A 19,521-nucleotide genomic window follows, 5' to 3' on the forward strand; every position below is an offset into this window, starting at 1 on the left:
CAGATGGTCATCCTGGACCCACTGCTCACACCTCTTAGAAGTGTCGGGAGTCACCAAGTCCACTACTTCATAAACTGTAGTTCTCTGAGATAGTATAAGTACATAACTCACTGTAAAGACTGAAGAAACTGTGACAAGGGTGGGAGATAGGTGTATGGCAGAATTAATATGTACTAGCTTATCACAGAATCTACTTAGAGAAAATGTCTCACCCCCTGTCAGGAGGCAGAAAGTATATGTGCTCTGTAAGAGCCAACCTGTTGAAAGAGAAATGGGTGCTTGTCAGTATCAGAAATATAAACAAGATAAATTATTACTCAGGAGGTGCTGGAATGTCTTCAAACTGACAGTTAATCCTCTTCCTTACTCTTAAATTTTTAAGGGTGTTTATGATTGGACCATATGAGGAGAATTTCTATATGGGGCAAAAAAGGCAAGAAGAAACAAGTCAATACTCAGGTACTATGTAGCAGGAAGAGGGACTCATGCCCCAAATGTTTCCATCCCTAGTGCTTTCACTAGCTTGATCAGGAAGATGTAGGCACCCCTATTTTATAGATCATGAATTTGAGGTTCCAGCCAGTGGTTTTCCATCTTGGCTGCATATTAGAATCACATATAAAACTTACAATGAAGTATAAAACACTTACAAAATCCCTGATGGTTAGAGCATCAGAAGACCCAAGCATCAGGAATCTTAGAGCCCCTAAGTGAGCCCCCAAGGATAGCCAAACCCCAGGACATTGGTGACTTGCCCAAGGTCACACAGCTAGAAGGGATAGACCAAATGTTAGCTCTAATTCCTGTACTTTTTCTATTCCACCATAATAAGTAACTTGTATCTCTGGGTCATGTTGATTGAATTATCTAAATTAGATCTAGAAACTCCAGTTTTCTATTAAAATCAATTTTTGTCATTTTTACTCTGGAAAACAAATCTGAACCTCAGCTGATGACATGCATGCTTCAGTTTCTAGGGGGAGTGTACTGATGTCTGCAGCTTACTTTGAAATGCATCCCAAAGAGGGTTAGATGAAGTAATAGATGGACAGAAGGATGAGCAACTTGGTAAATATCTGATAAAGTCAGTATAGTAGCTATGCTAACAATAGAGTCTGAGTGAAGGATACGTGAGCATTCTATATATGCTTATTTTCAGTCATGTATGTTTTATCTATTTGAGTGCATATTGATGCAAGGAATAGGAGAGGTGTTATCACTGCACCATTTATGAGCTAATCCATTTTTAACCTTCTGTTTTGCAATTATCATACACCAGCCCCAGTGTTGTATTTCATTTCTGGAGTTTGTGTTGACAAGCATGTGTTCTTGTAGCTGAGTTAATTTACTGCACAAATGGTAGCAACGTTGCTCTGAAAAAGAAGTGGTCATCACATTCACATTTACATTTAAATGTAAAGTGTATAACTATAACACATTTAGAGGAAAATGTAGGAAATCTCTGTAACCTAAAGTTAGGTGAAGAATTTTTAGGGGCGCATGGGTGGCTCAGTAGGTTAAGTTAGGTGAAGAATTTTTAGGGGTGCCTGGGTGGCTCAGTAGGTTAAGCATCCAATTCAGCTCAGGTCATGATCTCGCGGTCCATGAGGTGGAGCCCCATCTTGGGCTCTGTGCTGACAGCTCAGAGCCTGGATCCTGCTTTGGATTCTGCATCTCCTTCTCTCTCTTTCCCATTCACACTCTGTCTCTCTCTCTCTTTCAAAAGTAAGTAAGCATTAAATTTTTTTTTAAGTTTTTAGATGTGAAGTTAGAAGGACAATCCATAAAGGAACAGATAGATAAATTTGACATCATCAAAGTTAAAATTTTACTCTGCAAAATACATGTAAAATAATGAAAAGACAAGCTGCTGCAGAGTGAGAGAAAAATATTTGCAAGTCACATGTCTGACAAATAATGTGTATCCAAAGTATATTTAAAAATTCTCTAAACTCAAAAGTAGGAAAATAAACAAACCAACTTCTAAAATGGCAAAAGATTTGAATAGACACTTCACCAAATAGGGTGTGCAGATGGTGGGTAAGCACACAAGAACATTCAACATCATTAGCCATCGGGGAAATACAGATTAAAACCATGGTAAGATAGCAGGGCACACCTCTTAACAATGGCTGAAATCCAAAAAACAGACACTACCAAGTGTTGGTGAAAATGCAAAGCAACTAATTCTCATTCATTGCTGGTAGGAATGCAGAAGGGTACAGCCACTCTGGAAAAGGCTGTCACTTTCTCACAAAGCTGAACAATTACCATATGACACAGTAATCCCACTCTTGGGCATTTGCTCTAAAGAAATGAAAACTTACATCCACACAGAAACCTGTTCCTGTACATCGCAGCATTTACTTGTAATAACTCAAACCTAGAAACTAATATCCTCCAGTGGATGAATGGATGAGCTTCATTCATGGATGGTGGCACTTCCTCATCATGCAATATTACTCAGGAATAAAATGAATGCATTGCTGATACACCCAGGTATTGTACTGGGTATTGTGCTGAGCAGAAAAGGTGGGTCTCTAACAGTCACATACTGTCTGATTCCATTGCTCTGACATTCTCCAAAAGACAAAAGTGTAGCAACAGGCAGCAGCTCTGTAGTTGCCCGGGGTCAAAGGTGAAGGAAGGGAGGTAACTATAAAAAGGCAGCAATAACATGAAGGAGCTTTTTAAGGCTATAGGACCTTCCTGTATCCTGATTGTTGTACTGGTTATATAAGTCACACATGCAGCAAACCCATAGACCTTTAGACAACAAACAATCAAACAAAAGGGAGGGCATGGTTAAGCTGTGAGATCTGATTTAGGTCTGTGGTTTAGCCTTGTTCTCCGTGTCAATGTCCTGGTTTTGATCATGTGCTGTGCTTATGTAAGAGGCACTCTAGGGTATGTGGGAACTCTCTGTTCTATCTTTGCAATTTCTACAGGAACTCTGTTCTATTTCTGAAACTTTTATGTGAGTCTAAAATTGTCTCAATTGCACACACACTGAAATAGTTTATACATATATACACATATACATATTTCATGAGGTTCTTTAATGAATTTTAACATTCTTTTTATAGGATGTTAATACAACTTAAATATATTCTTTCCCCTCAATAAAGCAGAATACTTTAGAATAAAGAAGATTGGGAAATTAACGATTTTTTTAAATAGTTGATATCTGATTACCTAGAACACCCCAGTCAGTCCCTTGATATGTAGCCAGATATTTACTATAATTGGATTTTGCACAGAAGCAACCTTTTGATTTGGAAAAAATTCTAATTCTTACAAACTAGGGAGCCCACTTGGGCCACAGGTGCTTCCAGATGTGTGGGGCTGTATTCCATGGACCAGCAGTGAACTAAGAGAGACTGGGCAGGTGACTTCTGGAACCGCCTACACACAAGGTTCTCCTTGATCCCCTGTTTCAGGAAGTTGTTTTTTATTGTAGAGATGGAAGATGTGGATTCAGGGATCTGACAGTGTATAGGGGCTGGTGGCTTTGGCCAGTGGCTGAAACTCTGAGAGGACAAAAAAGACATTGAACAAGTCGGGTAGGGGATCTACACTCTGCCCATTCTGGAGCAAGGTGGACATGCCTCTCACTCAAGCAAAAGAGGTTTCTGGTTTACTCTGTGATGGGGCACAGGGCTGGACAGGGTATGGGAAGCAGAGATGACCACTGATCTCTTAAGAGAGGGCACTGTGATGTTCACCTGCACCCCTCCCCCAGTATCTAGAATAATCTCTGGCACTTATTAGAGCTTATAGACTATTTGCTGGGTACATGGATAGTTGTGGATGGGTGATATCACATTCCCCCAAGCTTGCCCATAGTTCTTAGGAGGGCTCACATTCTGCTAGGCTCCTCTGGCTCCTAGCCTGTCCCTCCTCATGCTTCTCACCCTGAACTTTCATCCATTGTTTTTCTCTGAGCTCCTGAGGTTGTGCATTGTGTGAATAGCATTGGCACTCATGAGCCATCCTCTGCCAGATTCTTCCAGGAACCCTTTGCTACATGGGCCCTTGGCGGTGGCACTCAGTTGCCCTGTCCTGTGAGATGATACCTCTGACTATGCACGGCATCCATGCTTTATTCTGGAAGCCCCCTTAGGTTTGTTTAGCTCAGGCACACCTCTCTGTGTGAGCTCTCTGAGCTCCTGTGGGCAGGTGTGTGATATCAAATGCCACCAAGTAGCTTCTCTGTGGAAACACGAAAAGGACAGGTTTCATGGAATACCAAATTGCAACGTAAAATGAATTATTCATATTTCATGAAGAAAGTGAATTCAGTATTTTCTTCCCTGTTTTCCCCATAATGTTCACAGTGTTTTCATTAAAACACAATCAAGAAAAGAAAACAGGGGTGTTTGGGTGGCTCAGTTGATTAAGCGTCTGACTCTTGGTTTCAGCTCAGGTCATGATCTCAGGGTTTGTAGATAGAGCCCCATGTCGGTCTCTGCGCTGACAGCACAGACCCTGCTTGGGATTCTCTCCCCCCAACTCCTACCCCATTTGCATGGGCACATGCTCTCTCTCTTTCAAAATAAATAAACTTAACAACAAAAGGAAAGCAATATACAAAAAAGGAAAAAAAATCAATTTAAAGTAAAATTTTTGCCTTCTACAGTGGTGTATGTAGGAGGGATTTTTTTTTTGACTTTTTATTTTTAAAATAATTTGAGACATTTAGAAAAGTTGCAAGACCAGTACAAAGAACTTCTGTATGTTTGTCACCCGTTTTCTTCAGCCTCAATAGTTTACTACACTTGCTTTATCATTCTATCTATATACAGGTGGTCCTTGAACAATGCAGGGGGTAGGGGCACTGGCTCCACACCGTCAAAAATTTATAGCTTTTGACTCCACCAAAACTTAACTGCTAATAGCCTGCTGTTGGCCAGAAGGCTTACCAATAACATAAACAACACATGTTTTATGTGCTATATGTATTATATACTGTATTCTTACAATAAAGGTAGCTAGAGAAAACATTATTAAGAAAATCATAAGGAAGAGAAATATATTTACAATACTGTTTTATTGAAATAAATTCACCTATAAGGACCTATACAATTCAAACCCAGATTGTTCAAGGGTCAGCTGAACACAAGTTTTTCTGAGATATTTGCAGTTAAGTTACACACATGAATTTCCTTTACCACTAAATGAACCATATGGGTTTTCTAAAAAAGTCACTTATAAAAGTCAGGAAATTAAAATTGTTACAATACTATCATCTGTTCTATAGATTTATTCAAATTTTTCTAATTCTTTCAATATTGTTCTTTGTAGTAAAAGAAAAAAAATTGGGTTCAAAATCCCACATTCTCGTTTTTTTGCCATGCCTCATTAGTCTTCTGTAATCTGGAACCTTCTTCTGTCTCTCTTTCTCTTTCGTAACCTTGACGTTGTTGCAGAGTACAGGTCAGTTATTTTACAGACAGACCCAGGTTTGGGTTTGTCTGACGATTCGTGTGGCTGCATTTTTGTCAGGACCACCACAGAAGTGAGGCTGTGCCCTTCCTAGTGCAGTGCATCAGGAGGCCACGGTGTCAGTGTGACCCATAACTTTAGTCACTTGTTGACAATGGTGCTGGCCAAGTTTCTCACTGGCCAAGAGATGGTGTTTCTTTGCAATTAATTAGTATCTTGTAGGTAGGTAGATACTCTGAGACTGTGGGGACACCCTATGTCCCAGTAGTTATCCATCTAGGTTTAGCATTCTCCGACACATTGGAAACCCCATAGTTCGTTCTGTATTTATTAGTTGGCATTCCACTATGAAGCAGAGTTTTCCCTTCCCCCATATTTATTGTTTCCTTCATTTAGAACTTTATTTCAGGCTGGGCCAATTGGTTCTTATTTTATTCAGTGGGTTACTGTTCCATTTATTACATTATTTATTGTGGTACTTACTTTGTTATGTACTCGACAGCCCCCTTCAATTTGGCTTCTGTGCACTTTGGATGTAACTCATCATTCTTTAATCATCTTCATCATTCCCTGGTACAGCAAGCTATTCTAGATGTATCCTGTTGTGTTGGCAATCCTAGCCCTGAAATCAGCCATTTCTCCAAAGAACCCTGGGTGCTTTTATTGGAGAACAGTATTTAAAAACTAACATTTGGGTGCTAAGTCTGCTCACTGCCCCTGGGGATGGAGATCACTGTTTCTAGGCACTCTCAGCAAACCTAGATGGAAAACACCTATGTGCACATGTCGCATATCAGTGTAACTGTGTGTATCCATATATATACACACATTTGATCTATTTATAGATAGGTAGATACAGATACCCTCAATTCCAGTCCAGCCAGCTCACAGTGGAGCACTTCATATGTTTTTAAGCTGCATTGTATTCCATTGCGTAGATGTATCACAGTTTATGTGAACACTCTCCTTTGAATGAGCACTTCAGTCATTTCTAGTAGTTGGGAATTACATATAATGCTGCAGCAAATAACCTCATGCATATGTATTTCCATATTATTGGAGGTGAATCTTCCGGATAAATTCCTAGAAATGAGATTACAGGGCCAAAAATAAACACATATTTAATTATGTTATATTGACAAATATGCTTCCTAAGGCTGCACCCATTTGCATCTCAATCAGCCTGTTTCCCCACAACCTAATAATATCGTTGATTGTGCTTTTTAATTTTTGACAATAGGTGAAAAGTGGTGTCTTGGTGTAGTTTTCCTTGTCCTTTCTGTGAATGTGATTGAGTATGATTCCACCTGGACTCATGAGGCAGGCACAGAGCCCAGGCCATGTAATTCAGGAGGCTTTCCATCTAGATACTTCTGTTGATGAGGGACTCTGGGAGTGAGACACACCACAGTGGCAAGAAGGCTGGACTAAGATTTCAGTCCTTGTTTCCCTCTTTACCTTCAAACCAGTCCAAATCCACCTTGTCACAACTACTTGGACTTCTCACCTGAAAACAGTGAGGAACTGGGTAGATTATGTGTTGAGTTCCTCAGACAAATGTAACATAAACTGGAAGCAAGAAAATCTAAAAAGGACAATCGTTACCTTATGCAATAATGAATCATACTAAAGCAGGGATGCACGTTTAGAAACTGGATCAACAGTTAGTGATAACTCGACATGCTAGGGCTGGTTAGTTGTAAACCAGCCCTCTGGGTTGGCCATAAAAGAATAGGTCCCTGTTTATTTCCTGGTCAGTTGGTTGATGTAAGGTAAGACCTGGTTTTCTCAAGCAGTGGAAAGTGACCAGGACTCTGCATGGTCTGGCTGTGAGCACCTCTCTGCTCCCACTTCACACCATTTTCTTTCTAGAGCCTTATGCATGTACAGTGCTCCTCACCCAGGCCTTTGTACATGCTGCACCCAGGTCCTTAATTGAGCAAGGGACCTTCAGATGGAAATCTCAATTTCTTCACAAAATCTGAAGTCCAGTGTACAACTCAGCTGCATCCACACTATGGATTAAAAACAAAAAAATGAGTGAAAAAGTAACCTAATTACCAACACACAATGATTACTTGCTATGCCTAGATCAGTTTTACCTCATTTGTGTGGTGTTATTTTACATCAAGTCTTACACACATGATGCATGTTTTTTCTTTGTGCTTATTTACTTGGTAGGGATGGGGTTTATCATCCTGGATGCCCAGGTACCTTGTGGGCCCCCATTTTCTCACCCTTCCCAGGTGTTCACTGAGTGTGGTTCTTGCTCCACGTAGCACTGCCCTGATTCAAGCTTTTAGGGTGTCTAACACTCCCAGTTTCTCCCTGGGCTCTGTAGCACTTGCTATCAGTAGTCCTCAGGAGAAGGTCCCCTGGCCTGGCCTCCACCTACCTGAGGACTTTCTCTGGGGACCTGAGAGACCATCTGCAAAGTGTAGGAGAACCTTTGGCCCTAGGAACAACCCTCACCCACTAACCAGCAGGAGGTAGTTTGGGAATGATCTCACTCTGGTTCCTTGAGGTCCCAGCAGGACCAAGCCCCAGAGGTCCCATGGAGGTGCCTGCCTCAATACACATCCTTTATTGGTGGTGTATTGGTGGTGTTCCCAGACATGTCCCACTTCTCTGCCCTGTGATATTTCCTGTGCTCATCTCCCAGGAAAACAACACACCCCAATTCTATACTCAAAGTCTGTTTCTAAGAGGAGTTATGCTACTGCGGGTCTTAAAAAAGCATTTTGCTAAGATTCTTTCCCAGGGCCCCTGAGCACTTTCAGACTGCAAGAAGACCTGACCTGGTAGGGGAAGTCATAGAGGGAGCTGGTTCTCCTAACCTAACCATTGGATTAAATACTCACACCTAGTGGGGTGCCTGGGTGGCTCAGTCAGTTAAGAATCCAACTCTTGGTTTCAGCTCAGGTAGCGATCTCACAGTTTGTGGGATTGAGCCCCACGTCAGGCTCCGTGCTGACAGTGCAGAGCCTGCTTGGGATTTTCTCTCCCTCTCTCTCTGCTCCTCCCCAGCTTGCTCTAAATAAATAAATAAATAAATAAATAAATAAAACATTTAAAAACATAATATAAATACCCATATCTAGTTAGAAAACAAGCACTTAAATTAATACAGGCATATGGAATAGCCCTGTAGTGTGCTCATGTGTTACCCTCACACCCCACTTTCATAAGCAGTGATAAACCAGGAGTGACCCCCAGACATAAATCTTAATGAACCTTGCTTCATTTGCTCCTGCTTCCAGAACATTACAGGTCCTAAGGCTACAACCACCCCTAGATGATAATTAGACAGTTCTCAGATAAGAGATGATTTTGCACTTTGTCCATTACAAGTAACCAGCAGCAGAAGTTTCTGTCTTGAGAGCTTCTCTGTGTGAAGGAATGCCTGTCTCCCCAGAATGCTGCAGACCTGGCCCTGAAAACCTTGTTTGTGTGTTCCCAGCCTCATCAGGTCAACCTCCACTGAGTTTGCTTTCTGAAGGTAATGAATGCAGGATGCAGCCTGGCAGGGGCTCCTCCTGAAGCCCTCCTGGAACCTGATGTGTAGAAGCTTAGCCGTTTTAAAAGGAAATTAAAGTGGGGTGCCTGGGCGGCTCAGTTGGTTAAGTGTCTGACTTCAGCTCAGGTCATGGTCTCACAGTTCATGGGTTTGAGCCCACTTCTGATCCTCTGTCCCCCTCTCTCTCTGCCCCTCACCTCTCTTTTTCTCTCAAAAGTAAACATTTAAATAATAATAAAAATAGATAAATAAAAGGAAATTAAAGTCACAGATTAATCAAATCTATTGATTATGGGAATGTAGCCTTCATGGGACTATACTAGGAACTAAGACAGGAAGCCCCCACCACAAAGGAAAAAACAAACTTGGAAGCAATAGAAAGAAGAACACGGTTACTGGAGGTGACCCACCAAGCAGTGTCTGTTTGGTTTCCACTATCCCATGTTTGTACACCATGTTGGTCTATTCCATACAGTCTCCATGCAAATAATCTCCTCACATATTAACTAACTCATTCATCCACTCGATCCCCAGAATCAAGCTGGGAGCTTCCCAAAGAGAAGGGCGAGGTGCGAAATGAGTACTGAGACATGGTTGGCCCAGTGTTGCATGCGCCTGTTTATACAGATTGGGGACTGGGTCTCATTCATTCTGGAAAACACAAGATGCTTATGTGGTATTTGATATCCCTTCTGAATTAACTTTATTTTCTCCCATCTTTGGAAAATTTTCATATTTTTATGCTCTTAATTGGATTATTGTCTTCTAAAAATACCTCCCTCCTCAAGAAATATAAAATCATTTAGGGAATATTATGCCAGATATTACCAGGAGGCAAAAAAAAATTATTTCTGAGTGATGCATTAACTCTCTCATTTTCAACCTTTCTTTGTTCCTTTCTTTTTTTCTTTCTCTCTCCCTTTCTTCCTCTCCTTTCTCCCTTTCTTTCTTCCTCTCTTCTTTCTTTCTTTCTTTCTTTCTTTCTTTCTTTCTTTCTTTCTTTCTTCTTTCACTGAGTGTCATTTGTTTTACCAAAGTTTGTCTGGGAACCCAACACGCACACAGAAAACAGTGGAGCTGTTTATGCATAGGCAGGGGGTTTGGGTCTGAGGGCTTCCACCCCTCCCCTGCCCTTCAGGAGGCCCCTGGCACACTGCATGAACTGCAGCATGGAAACACGCCCCCTCCCAATTAAGTGAAAATGATGCAACCTGCATTGTCATGCAAACTGTGATGTTCCTCCAAAGAATAAATGCATAGGTTGTCATTATTGGCGGAAAATTGAACATGTTGTGAAAAATACATATATATTAGGAAACCTTGTGTTTCTATTCATTGAACTGCCTGACCAATGGGGAGTTAATTAACAGAAAAAATGGAATTCCCAGGTTTTAGGAACTAGAGAGTGAAATGCATGTGATACTTTACTGACATTGCACATAGTTTCATTGTCTGTTGATGATGCAGGGCATGAGTTTGGGAGCGATGGCTACTGAGAGTTGCTGAGGGGAAATCTGGTCATACCTGCTTTGGGCTGTCTTCACTTGGGACACTAGGGAGCATGTGCTCCAAGCATCCCATACTTGAAAGAGATTAGGGCAAAGGCCAAGGCTCTGGCTTCATAATCTGCTTTGCTCCTTGTCTGGTCTGATTCCCAAATTCTGAAGTCACAAATTCCTTGGCCCTCACCGAGCACCAGGAAGGGGTGACATACATGAACTTGGGATTCTTTCTGGGATTGTCTCTACTCCTGTGAGGAAGAATACAATTGCTCCCATCCTAAGACCATGCCAGATGCTGGTGCTCTCCCTTAATAGTGCCCCAGGCTCCTGACACCCTAACCCTCTCACCCCCTCCCTTCCCATTCCCCTTCCACCCCTCCTACACAGGCTTTTGAGGAAACCCCCAAACAGTGGAGTCCCTTCCACAATCTCCACCTGGGCCATCCAAATGTACCAACACTGTCCACAAACAAGCTCTTTCAAAGTGTCCCAAAGAGGCAGTTTCAGTGTTCAAGTAGATTTTGTTGGTTTTTTTCTTGCCCCCATTGCACTGATATAGCAAATAATCTCTGTCTACAAGACAATTACTACCTAGTAGGAGAAACTAAATTACATGCCCAAAATAATTACTTAATAATTTAGGACAAAGTGTGTTTAGATACTAACATATTCTGTGTTACTGATCTGATTCCAGGTGTCTATATACCTTGTCATCTGTAAGCTATGTGTGCATTACACAGAATGAGTACGCAGCATGCATCTGTCATCTTTATGTAATCTGATGTCAATACAGGAGAGGCCAGTGGACCTCAATGTGGCAGGGAAAGCCTGGTTCAGAGATGAGTTGACTGAATGATGAAGGGATTAGGGTCTTCCACAGACAAGTTGGCCATGGAATACCCTTAAGTGGACACAGGTGGATCCCTGGGACCCACCTGATAGTGCAGGTGAGGGCAGGTGGTCCCAGTTCTGGCCCTGCAAGGACTTTAGGAGTTAAAACCTAGCATTGACCTTGCCAACGTAGCTCACTAGGAGCTATTTCCTCCTTTAGAAGTAGAAGCTTTGTTGGATATTGACTTTTCTGGGGTATCAAAGGCACTCACCCACACTTCACTCCTCTCATGTAGGCAGGGGATCTCACAATCCATGCTGGCTACAAGACCATAGAACATTGGGTGTGCCTCTTACAGACACACGGAGGCTGAGGGAGCTGTGTCCATCTGCCTACATCCTCATAGTGGCTTATCCTTATCATCAGCTGTCCTAAGACAGCCTTGAACCTGACCGTGTCATCATTCTTCCCCACCTTCCCTGTGGTCTCACCTAAATGGATGGTTAGGATGTGCATTCTGGAGGGCATAGGGAAGGCACTTCCAGTGGAGAAGGAGAGGAGACAAGGTAGAGCAAATCCCCTGGTTACTCCAGTGCACTCTGGGCAAACTCTGGGGGTTTTGCTGCTTCAGCTGGTACTGTCCATGTTGGCTTCATGTACTTGTGAATTCTTTCAGCACATGTGCTTTGGGTACCTACTATGTGCAAGACACTGTTCTGGGCACTTAGGGTGCAGCTGTGACCAAAACATGCAAAATTGTCTGCCTTCTTAGTGCTTAGAGGAAGAGAGACAGTAAACAAACTAGTGCCACCTGTAGTGCAAAGGAGACAGGTAAGGGGATAGTAATGGGGGACAGCAGTGACAGCCTTATGGGGTATCTGGAAAAGGCTATAATGACAAGTGACATTTGAGAAAAGCGCCAGATGAAGTTGGGAAGCCAGTCATATGTGTCTCTGGGGTAGAGAATTCTAGGCTGAGAGAACAGCAAGTGCAAAACCCTGAGGCATCTTGCAGGAATATCAGAGTGTTGCCTGTGGGTGGAGGACAATGAAGTCAGTGTTGTCCAATAGAACTTTCTGAGATACTGCAAATGTTCTACATCTGTGCTCAGTGTGATAGGCATTAACTACCTGTGGCAGCCGAATACTTGGAATGTGGTAGTTTGGCTGAGGAACTAATTGTTGGGTGTGTTTGATTTTAGGTAATTCAAGTTTGAATAGATCCATGTGGCTATGGCTGCCATGCTAGTCAACACAGAAGAGTGGCATGGGCTGTTCTGAGGGCTCTGGTCTTGACCCTCAGTGAGATAAGGCCGAGGGACCAGTGGCAAGGTCAGGTCTGACCTGTGTCTCAGTGAGTGAGCTCAGGTGTTGTATTGAGCTCCAGTCCTGATCCAGCAGCTGCTTTTCAGGCTACAGGCCCATGTTATGTGATTTCTCTGTACCTAGTCTCATTGAAACCATAGTCCACAGGGTTCTAAGTGAGGATGAAGGAATGGTGGAAGCCCCCGCACCTGTTAGCACATCTGCACCTTGATAATTTTCATTGTTAAATGAACTTACTTAGTATAGAAAAATGCTAAAACCCAGAAGTGCAGAGATAAAAAAAAAAATAACCAATATCCTGGCCATCCAGAAGCACATTCTGACATCCTGGAGGGATATGACTTATTCCACTTTCTACTCTAGTTTTTCACCTAAGTTCTTATAAACATCTTTCTAAGGAAATAAACATTTATATTACCATTTTCCATGATTATATAGATTTCTTTTTTTCTCCTTTTGAAATCTTTTTTCCATGATTATATAGAATTATATGTAGAATTATTTTGTAATTTTGGTGTTTTTAAACACTGCTGTCAGGAACACTCTAGAACCAACCCCCTACATGCCTGGAAAGTAAGCCTCCATGGGGAACCCTGCATTCAAGCTGCCCAAGGCCCGCTGCTGTACCATCCTGCTCAATGCACCTACACTCTCTCCTTGGGGCCACGTGGAGCCGCACTGCAGATGAGCAAGCTATACCGGGGGGTGGGGGAGGGGAGGCAGTGTGAGACCCAGAGGGGGTGGGCAGGGGATGTGGGAGGCCTTGAGTGACACCAAGTGACATGGCTGAGCCCAGCTTTGCATCCCTAAGATGGCATCCTCACATCCCAGACTCACATAGCTGAGTGAATTGTTATGTGCAAAACACTGGGCATTGTGCCTGGCATTATGATTGTTTTATTGAAGTATCCTAAGGAAAAAAAAAAACAAAAAACAAGGGAACAACTTCTGAGTGGAGGTGGTAGAAATGGGCAGAGAATGGGTCCTTTGTGTGGGGCACCAGTGGGCCAGCAAGGCACAGCAGAGGGACCAAGCAGCCCCTTCCTCTGCCCACCCAGCATTGGCTGCCTCAGAAGGGGCGTCTTTAGGAATTGTAAGTCCCCTTGGAATGCTTTTAGTCTGCCTTGCAATTCTCCAATCTGATGACCCATGAAAAGGATTTTTAGAAGCAGCTGCTGTGCATGATGAATTTCTTGGTACTGGTGGTTGTGTGTTTTCCCTATTTGGTTTATTGGTATCTATGCAGCCTTGCCCAGGCTGGACTCATCTCCTCTCCTCTCCTCCCTGTTTAATGGCAAGATGTCCACGGCTGCTTATACCCACAGAACAGCCGCCAGTGGAAGATAGAACATAAAATGAACTGGGCTGTTTTTGTCTGCCCTGTAATTTGTCTGAATCTTTAAAATCTATTTTGATCAAAATTGAGTAATTACTTTGGTACCCTGTAGCCACAACTTTGCAATTTACAGAGTGTGGTTCCCTTATGCTTCTAAATAAAAGTCTGTGAAGATTTTGGGGGAGTGCCCTGAAATTTAATTCTTTGCTTCATGGGGATAGCAGTGTAATTCTAAGCAGGTTCCAAAAATAGAAGCCAGAGCTCAGTGTACCTGTGTGGTCTGCAGCACAATTCACATGCTCTGGCAACGTGATTGAGAAGGCTCTTACTGGCCACTACTGCCACTGGCCATCCCACTGCTGCCATCAAACATATCAGTCCAGAAGCAGTCATTGTAATCACTGGGGCGGGCGAGGCAGAAAAGACATCTCACATTTGCACAAGAAGCAAATTTAGCCAATGGGGTTTGCTTTGAGCCAAGTGGTTACTGCCCAGCACAGTTTACAGTATAGTGTTCTGGAAGGAGTGGCCACTGACTGGGCAGTTCTGTGATTTGGCAAGGCTTTTAGCTCTCAGAGCCCAGCTTTGTCCTTCATAAAATAAAAAGAACAACAACAACAAAAATAGTAACAACACTTATTTCCAGAGTTGCTGTGAGAATCCAGAGTGCAGGTATATAAAACTCTTAGTAAAATAAAACAAACAAGAAGTCCCACAAAAGCCAAAAAACTAAAATACTCATAGACAAAGTTGTTGGTTGTGTGCAAGCATATCCACCTGCAGCACGCTGACTCATTGGTGTGAAGATTATTAGCTCAGGGTCTGGGTTGAGGGCTGGAAGAAGTGGCTGTCCTTTTATCTCTGGTCCTCTACCTCTCTCAGGGGCTCTCTGCTCACGAGTTGCCCTGGGATTGTCACTGTAGGTGCCTCCCTTCCCAGAGATCACCAGCATCTCATGCAAAGGCCCATTCATGGTATGGCTCAGCCACATACACAGTGCTGACAGCCAACTCCTGTTTCCAAAGTGAAGGTCTGGAGGCCAAGCATTGTCTGGAGATGCACAGCTGTGAAGACACTCAGGCTCTGCCTAAAACATTGCACATCCTTCATTCAGATCAAAGATATTGGCATCCCAGCAGGTACATCTCTCCCTGGCTAGCCCTCTGGGCCCAGGTCTCACCCATGAATTGTGCATTCCTGGGGCTGCTCAGTGCCCTCCCCAGACAGGCATAAGGACAGAGATTTTCATTTCCCGTCATTGTTTAGGAGACCACATGGAAAGCAGTGCTGCAGAGTGAAAAGAATAGAATTTCACAGACAGGGCTCTATGGAGGAGAAACCATACAGTCCCAAACTCATGGAGGGGATGTTGCCCCAGTGGCAGGTGACTCCCCAGGGCAGAGAGCCTGCCTAGTGGAAAGGAGCCAGCCCTCTGTGAGAAGTGATGCCTTCCAGTCCTTGACCCGCTGGGGTGTGTAGGTGTGTGCGCATGTGTGAGAGTGTGTCCACACCCACTGTCTAGCGCATCACCCACTTCAGTCACAGGTCCTCTGGAGAAGGTCCTTGTTTGTGATTTGAATGAGATCATCAGAATTTGCCTGTTCTTCTTCAACTACATAGAAACAGAGTCCTAACAGGAAGTTTCCATTAGTTCCCTGCAGCTCCTCATCTGTCTGCACGCTGACTAGAGGCTCTGATTGGCAGTGATATGTGCATTTAGTTAACCAAGAGAAGGACCATGGTCCCACGTGGGCTTTGTGTGTGCATGCAAATGTCAGGGGAGGCACATGGGGGCACTGCCGGAGGTGGACCGGGCAGCGATGACGGCAGCACAGCGCTCACATGGGGTATCCACCGGAGTGTTTGGTGCCTCAGGTCACTGCCTGCCCCTAAAGCCACCTGAGGAAGCAGCCAGCATGGCTGCATTGAGCACTGAATGTCTCCAGCCTGCATCCAGAGGCTGCATGCTTAACAACCTCTGTCTCTGGCAAAGAGAGTGAGGAAGCTAATGACCCTCTTTCAGAAAGAAATGCTCCATTTCTTTTTTAGGAAACAAAATATGGAGTAAAATGAGATTTTATCTTTGCATAAAATAAGCAGTTAGAGAGGCTGGCCTTGGATTTTGGATGAGTCAGCATGAGTGTGCCATGTTTTGATGAGGAGAGAAAATTCATGATGGGGGCCCAGCAAATGGAATAACCAATTAGGCAAAAAGCATCCTCTAGTCATAGCATCTATGACTGGAGCACCTGGAGGTGCTGGCAGGACAGCAGCCATTTAGTGCGTGGAGCTAGTACTGAGATTTTCTGCAGGGAGGTTTGGTCCATGGCTGTCATTGCTTAGTGAGGGATGGAGTCTTCCATGGATTTTTACAAAGCCCCGTGCCAGTCCCTGACCCCCTACCTCAGGCTCCCTAGGAGGCTCTGGCAGGGCTGTGCTGAGCTCACAGGCCCACTAACTGGGCTCATCACAGAGAAGCTTCCAAACAAAGCAGCCATCAGCTCCTCTGGAGACAGCACTTTCACCCGGGGTTGACACCAGGCCCAGCAGTGTCCTAACTCAGATCAAAGTCTAGGGAAATGAAGGGGGCTCAGATACAGTGTCCCCTTGCCCAACACCAGCCCTCCTTGTCCTATAAACCTGTTTGAAGTCTTAGAATAAAGAGAGGAGTCCCATCCTTCTGTGGCCTTCTGAGAGTGCCTGTCCCATCCTCGCATAGATTAAAACTTTATCCCCACTGTGTGTCACTAGGTCCCAAAGATCTGTGAAATAATGGGCTTCTGTAGGATTTGATCTTCAATGGAACAACTCAAGAGCCAAGTACTTAGTATTTTTTTCTTTTGTTCTTGATAAGGATCTCCTCAACTGGGGGCTTCCTTTCTTGGGGGAAGTCTACTTGTAGGCAATAACAACAGTGACCTTCCCAGAGGGGCTTTCTCCATTCCAGACTCAGCACCCATGTCTAGAGGCATCGTACAGTGACTCCACTAGTGATGCTCTCTTCTTCTGTACCATCCCTGTCCTCTTCTGTCTTGCAGAGTGACTACTCGAGTGACACAGAGAGTGAGGACAACTTCCTCATGATGCCCCCAAGGGACCACCTGGGCCTCAGCGTCTTCTCCATGCTCTGCTGCTTCTGGCCTTTGGGCATTGCAGCCTTCTACTTGTCCCACGAGGTAAGCCTGTCTCTGTCAGCCACACACACAGCCTACCCAGGTCGCTGAGGAAGAGAGCCTGAGAAGCCTGTTCACCCCTTGCTATCTGAGGGGCCTGCAGTTTATAGTTGGAGGACAGGCCCATGAGGGAGGTCATGGGCCTCACCTCAGGCTGCTGGGACTGGTGAGTGCTGGAGTCTTCTGCTGCTTTTCACAAATCTGGGACCGAAGCTGCCTGTGAGCAGGCACCTGGGTTGTGCCAGCAGGACTGACCCAGCTCTGAGAGACGCTGTGCCCAGGGCAAGGACAGCAGGTGAGGAGTGGTTCTGTCTGTGACAGGCTCATTCATATAAAACAGGTTATAGTGTCTGCCGCCTGTACTTCAGTACTCCTCAGCTGAAGTTCGGTGAGAGGAATGGCCCATCACAGGGTGAATCACGCCCTCCCTCCTCCAGTGTGAAGGTTTCTGGAGGTATTGGTTCCCAGGTCTTTTTCATGCAAAGCATTTGCCCTGTTGTGCCTTCATGGAAGCCAGGCTTTGGAAGATGTTCTCTAGCAAAAGAAGACTATTCATGCAGAAACAGTTTCCGTTCCCATTTTTATTAATCAAATTGACACACACCTGCCAGTTACAGTGTGTTTCAGTGTTACCACACCCAAAACCTCAGCCCAGCCCAACCAGAGGAAGACAAGGTGGCTCCCTGGGTCGGCAAGGTGGAGAGCGTGGTGCCCACACTCATGTGTGTCCTCTGGGTGCACAGCACTCAGGGCTTCCTCTCCAGCATCCAGGGTTCTGGAGCTCAGGCTGAAAACAGCAGATTCAGGCAGGCTTGGTGTCTGAAACATTTATTTCTCCTGGCTTGAAAACAGGTTTCCTGGCTGACCCCAGCATGGCCTCTCACTGCTTCTTACTGGTTTCTGTGTTGATCTCATTTTGTTTGGGGAGAGAAGAGTCCCTTGATACATTGTCCTTTCTCCCTTCCCCCTTTCATGACATCACAGAGGAACAGGGGAGAGCAGTGGACCAGCTAATAATGCTGGAGCCCCTGAAAGCAGGTGCTTCTTAGCAGGAACTCTCAAGAGGCCCTTCCAGGCAGGGATGAGGCAGAGCTCTGCTCAGCACTGCTCTGCTGTCCTGGTTCTAAAGGATAATGGGGCAGTGGGGGGTATATAGGCAGCCAGTCCTGCACTGCTGCGGTTGGGCTAAGTGGTTGTTCCATATTGTTCCAGCTTGGCCTGGAAGGTCTGTCTGAGCTTCACTTTTGTGAGTTTATCCCACAAATGCCAAAGACCCCCTTCTCTGGGGGAACAAGCATGGGACAGGAAGCAAGACTCCAGGTCTGGCAGAGGTCAGCCTGGCTATGGGGCAGAGTCAGGCCTAGGTATACCCAGACCCCAGGAAGGGGACATGGGCACTACATGGGCTAAGGACACACAGTGGGACCTGGAGAAAAGCATGTGGACAGATGCCCTCTGTGTGTAGAACACAGAGCCTGCCTGTTCCTGTGTAAACTGCACTCTGAACCTGGGTTAACATGCTACAAATAGGCCATGATAGTTTCACTAAGAAAAGGAAGGTCAGGAGGGTAGAGCAAAGAGAAACAGCTTCTCACACATCACATGCCATTCAGATTTTCACTTAAGCTCAACTTAAGCCCTCCCCCAATATCCCAGTCCTGCCACCTGCAATGGTGAGGCAGGGTGGGTCACTCCCAGTCTCCTGGGTCAACCCTGCCAAAAAAGCCCTTTACCTACCCTGTCTGGGAGGTGGGGGGAGTACTCAGAGCTATATTTTGGTTGCCAAATTTTAGATGGGGACAGATGTGTTCAAACATCCAACATTGACATGAACATGTAGGCAAGGTGCTGGATGAAATGAGCACCGAGTAAATGGCTGGGCACAGGGAAAGGAGGGAGAGGCTGCCCCTGTCTTGGCTGCTCCACATCCTGGGTGAGGCCCCTGTCTCTGGAGCAGGGCAAGCTGTGCACAGCACCTTTGTCTGAAAAACCGAGGCCACAGTTGCCAAGGCTGGCATTTAGATCCTTTCTTGGAGAGTAATTTTATTCTTCACACCTTAAGAACCTCTTACTTGGGCCTGATGCATCAGACGTTTAATACCTTCAGTGGTAAAGACGATTCTGAGTATTTGTTTAATAGTGAATGTGAAATATAGTGTCTATGGAGGCCTCTGCTCACACTGCTCTGAGGTGAAGAGCAGACATTGTTGAGGAGTTTAGGGGTTTCCTGCAGCACTGGAATTAGAAGATGGTTTCCAGGGGATCCCGGGCTCTCAGTCCCCCTTTTCATTATGCTGTGAGCATGGATTTCCTTCAGGGGAACCCCAACAGAGAAGAGGTGCCACATTTCATAGAGAACTCTGCAGGTGAGTGCGCTTCACAAGGCCTGTG

The 19,521-nt window shown here is 44.7% G+C and overlaps 1 protein-coding gene across 1 annotated transcript in view; it reads left to right on the forward strand.

Moving 5' to 3' along the window:
• Positions 1–19,521, forward strand: part of SYNDIG1 (synapse differentiation inducing 1) — a 121,694-nt gene that overhangs the window by 35,726 nt on the left and 66,447 nt on the right. Inside the window, exon 3 of the mRNA XM_007096579.2 lies at positions 16,996–17,133. Coding sequence (XP_007096641.1) covers positions 16,996–17,133 — 138 coding nt within the window. The remainder of the gene's footprint in view (positions 1–16,995; positions 17,134–19,521) is intronic.

This window comes from Panthera tigris, chromosome A3, assembly GCF_018350195.1.
Source record: "Panthera tigris isolate Pti1 chromosome A3, P.tigris_Pti1_mat1.1, whole genome shotgun sequence".
In the NCBI taxonomy this organism is placed as follows: Eukaryota; Metazoa; Chordata; class Mammalia; order Carnivora; family Felidae; genus Panthera; species Panthera tigris.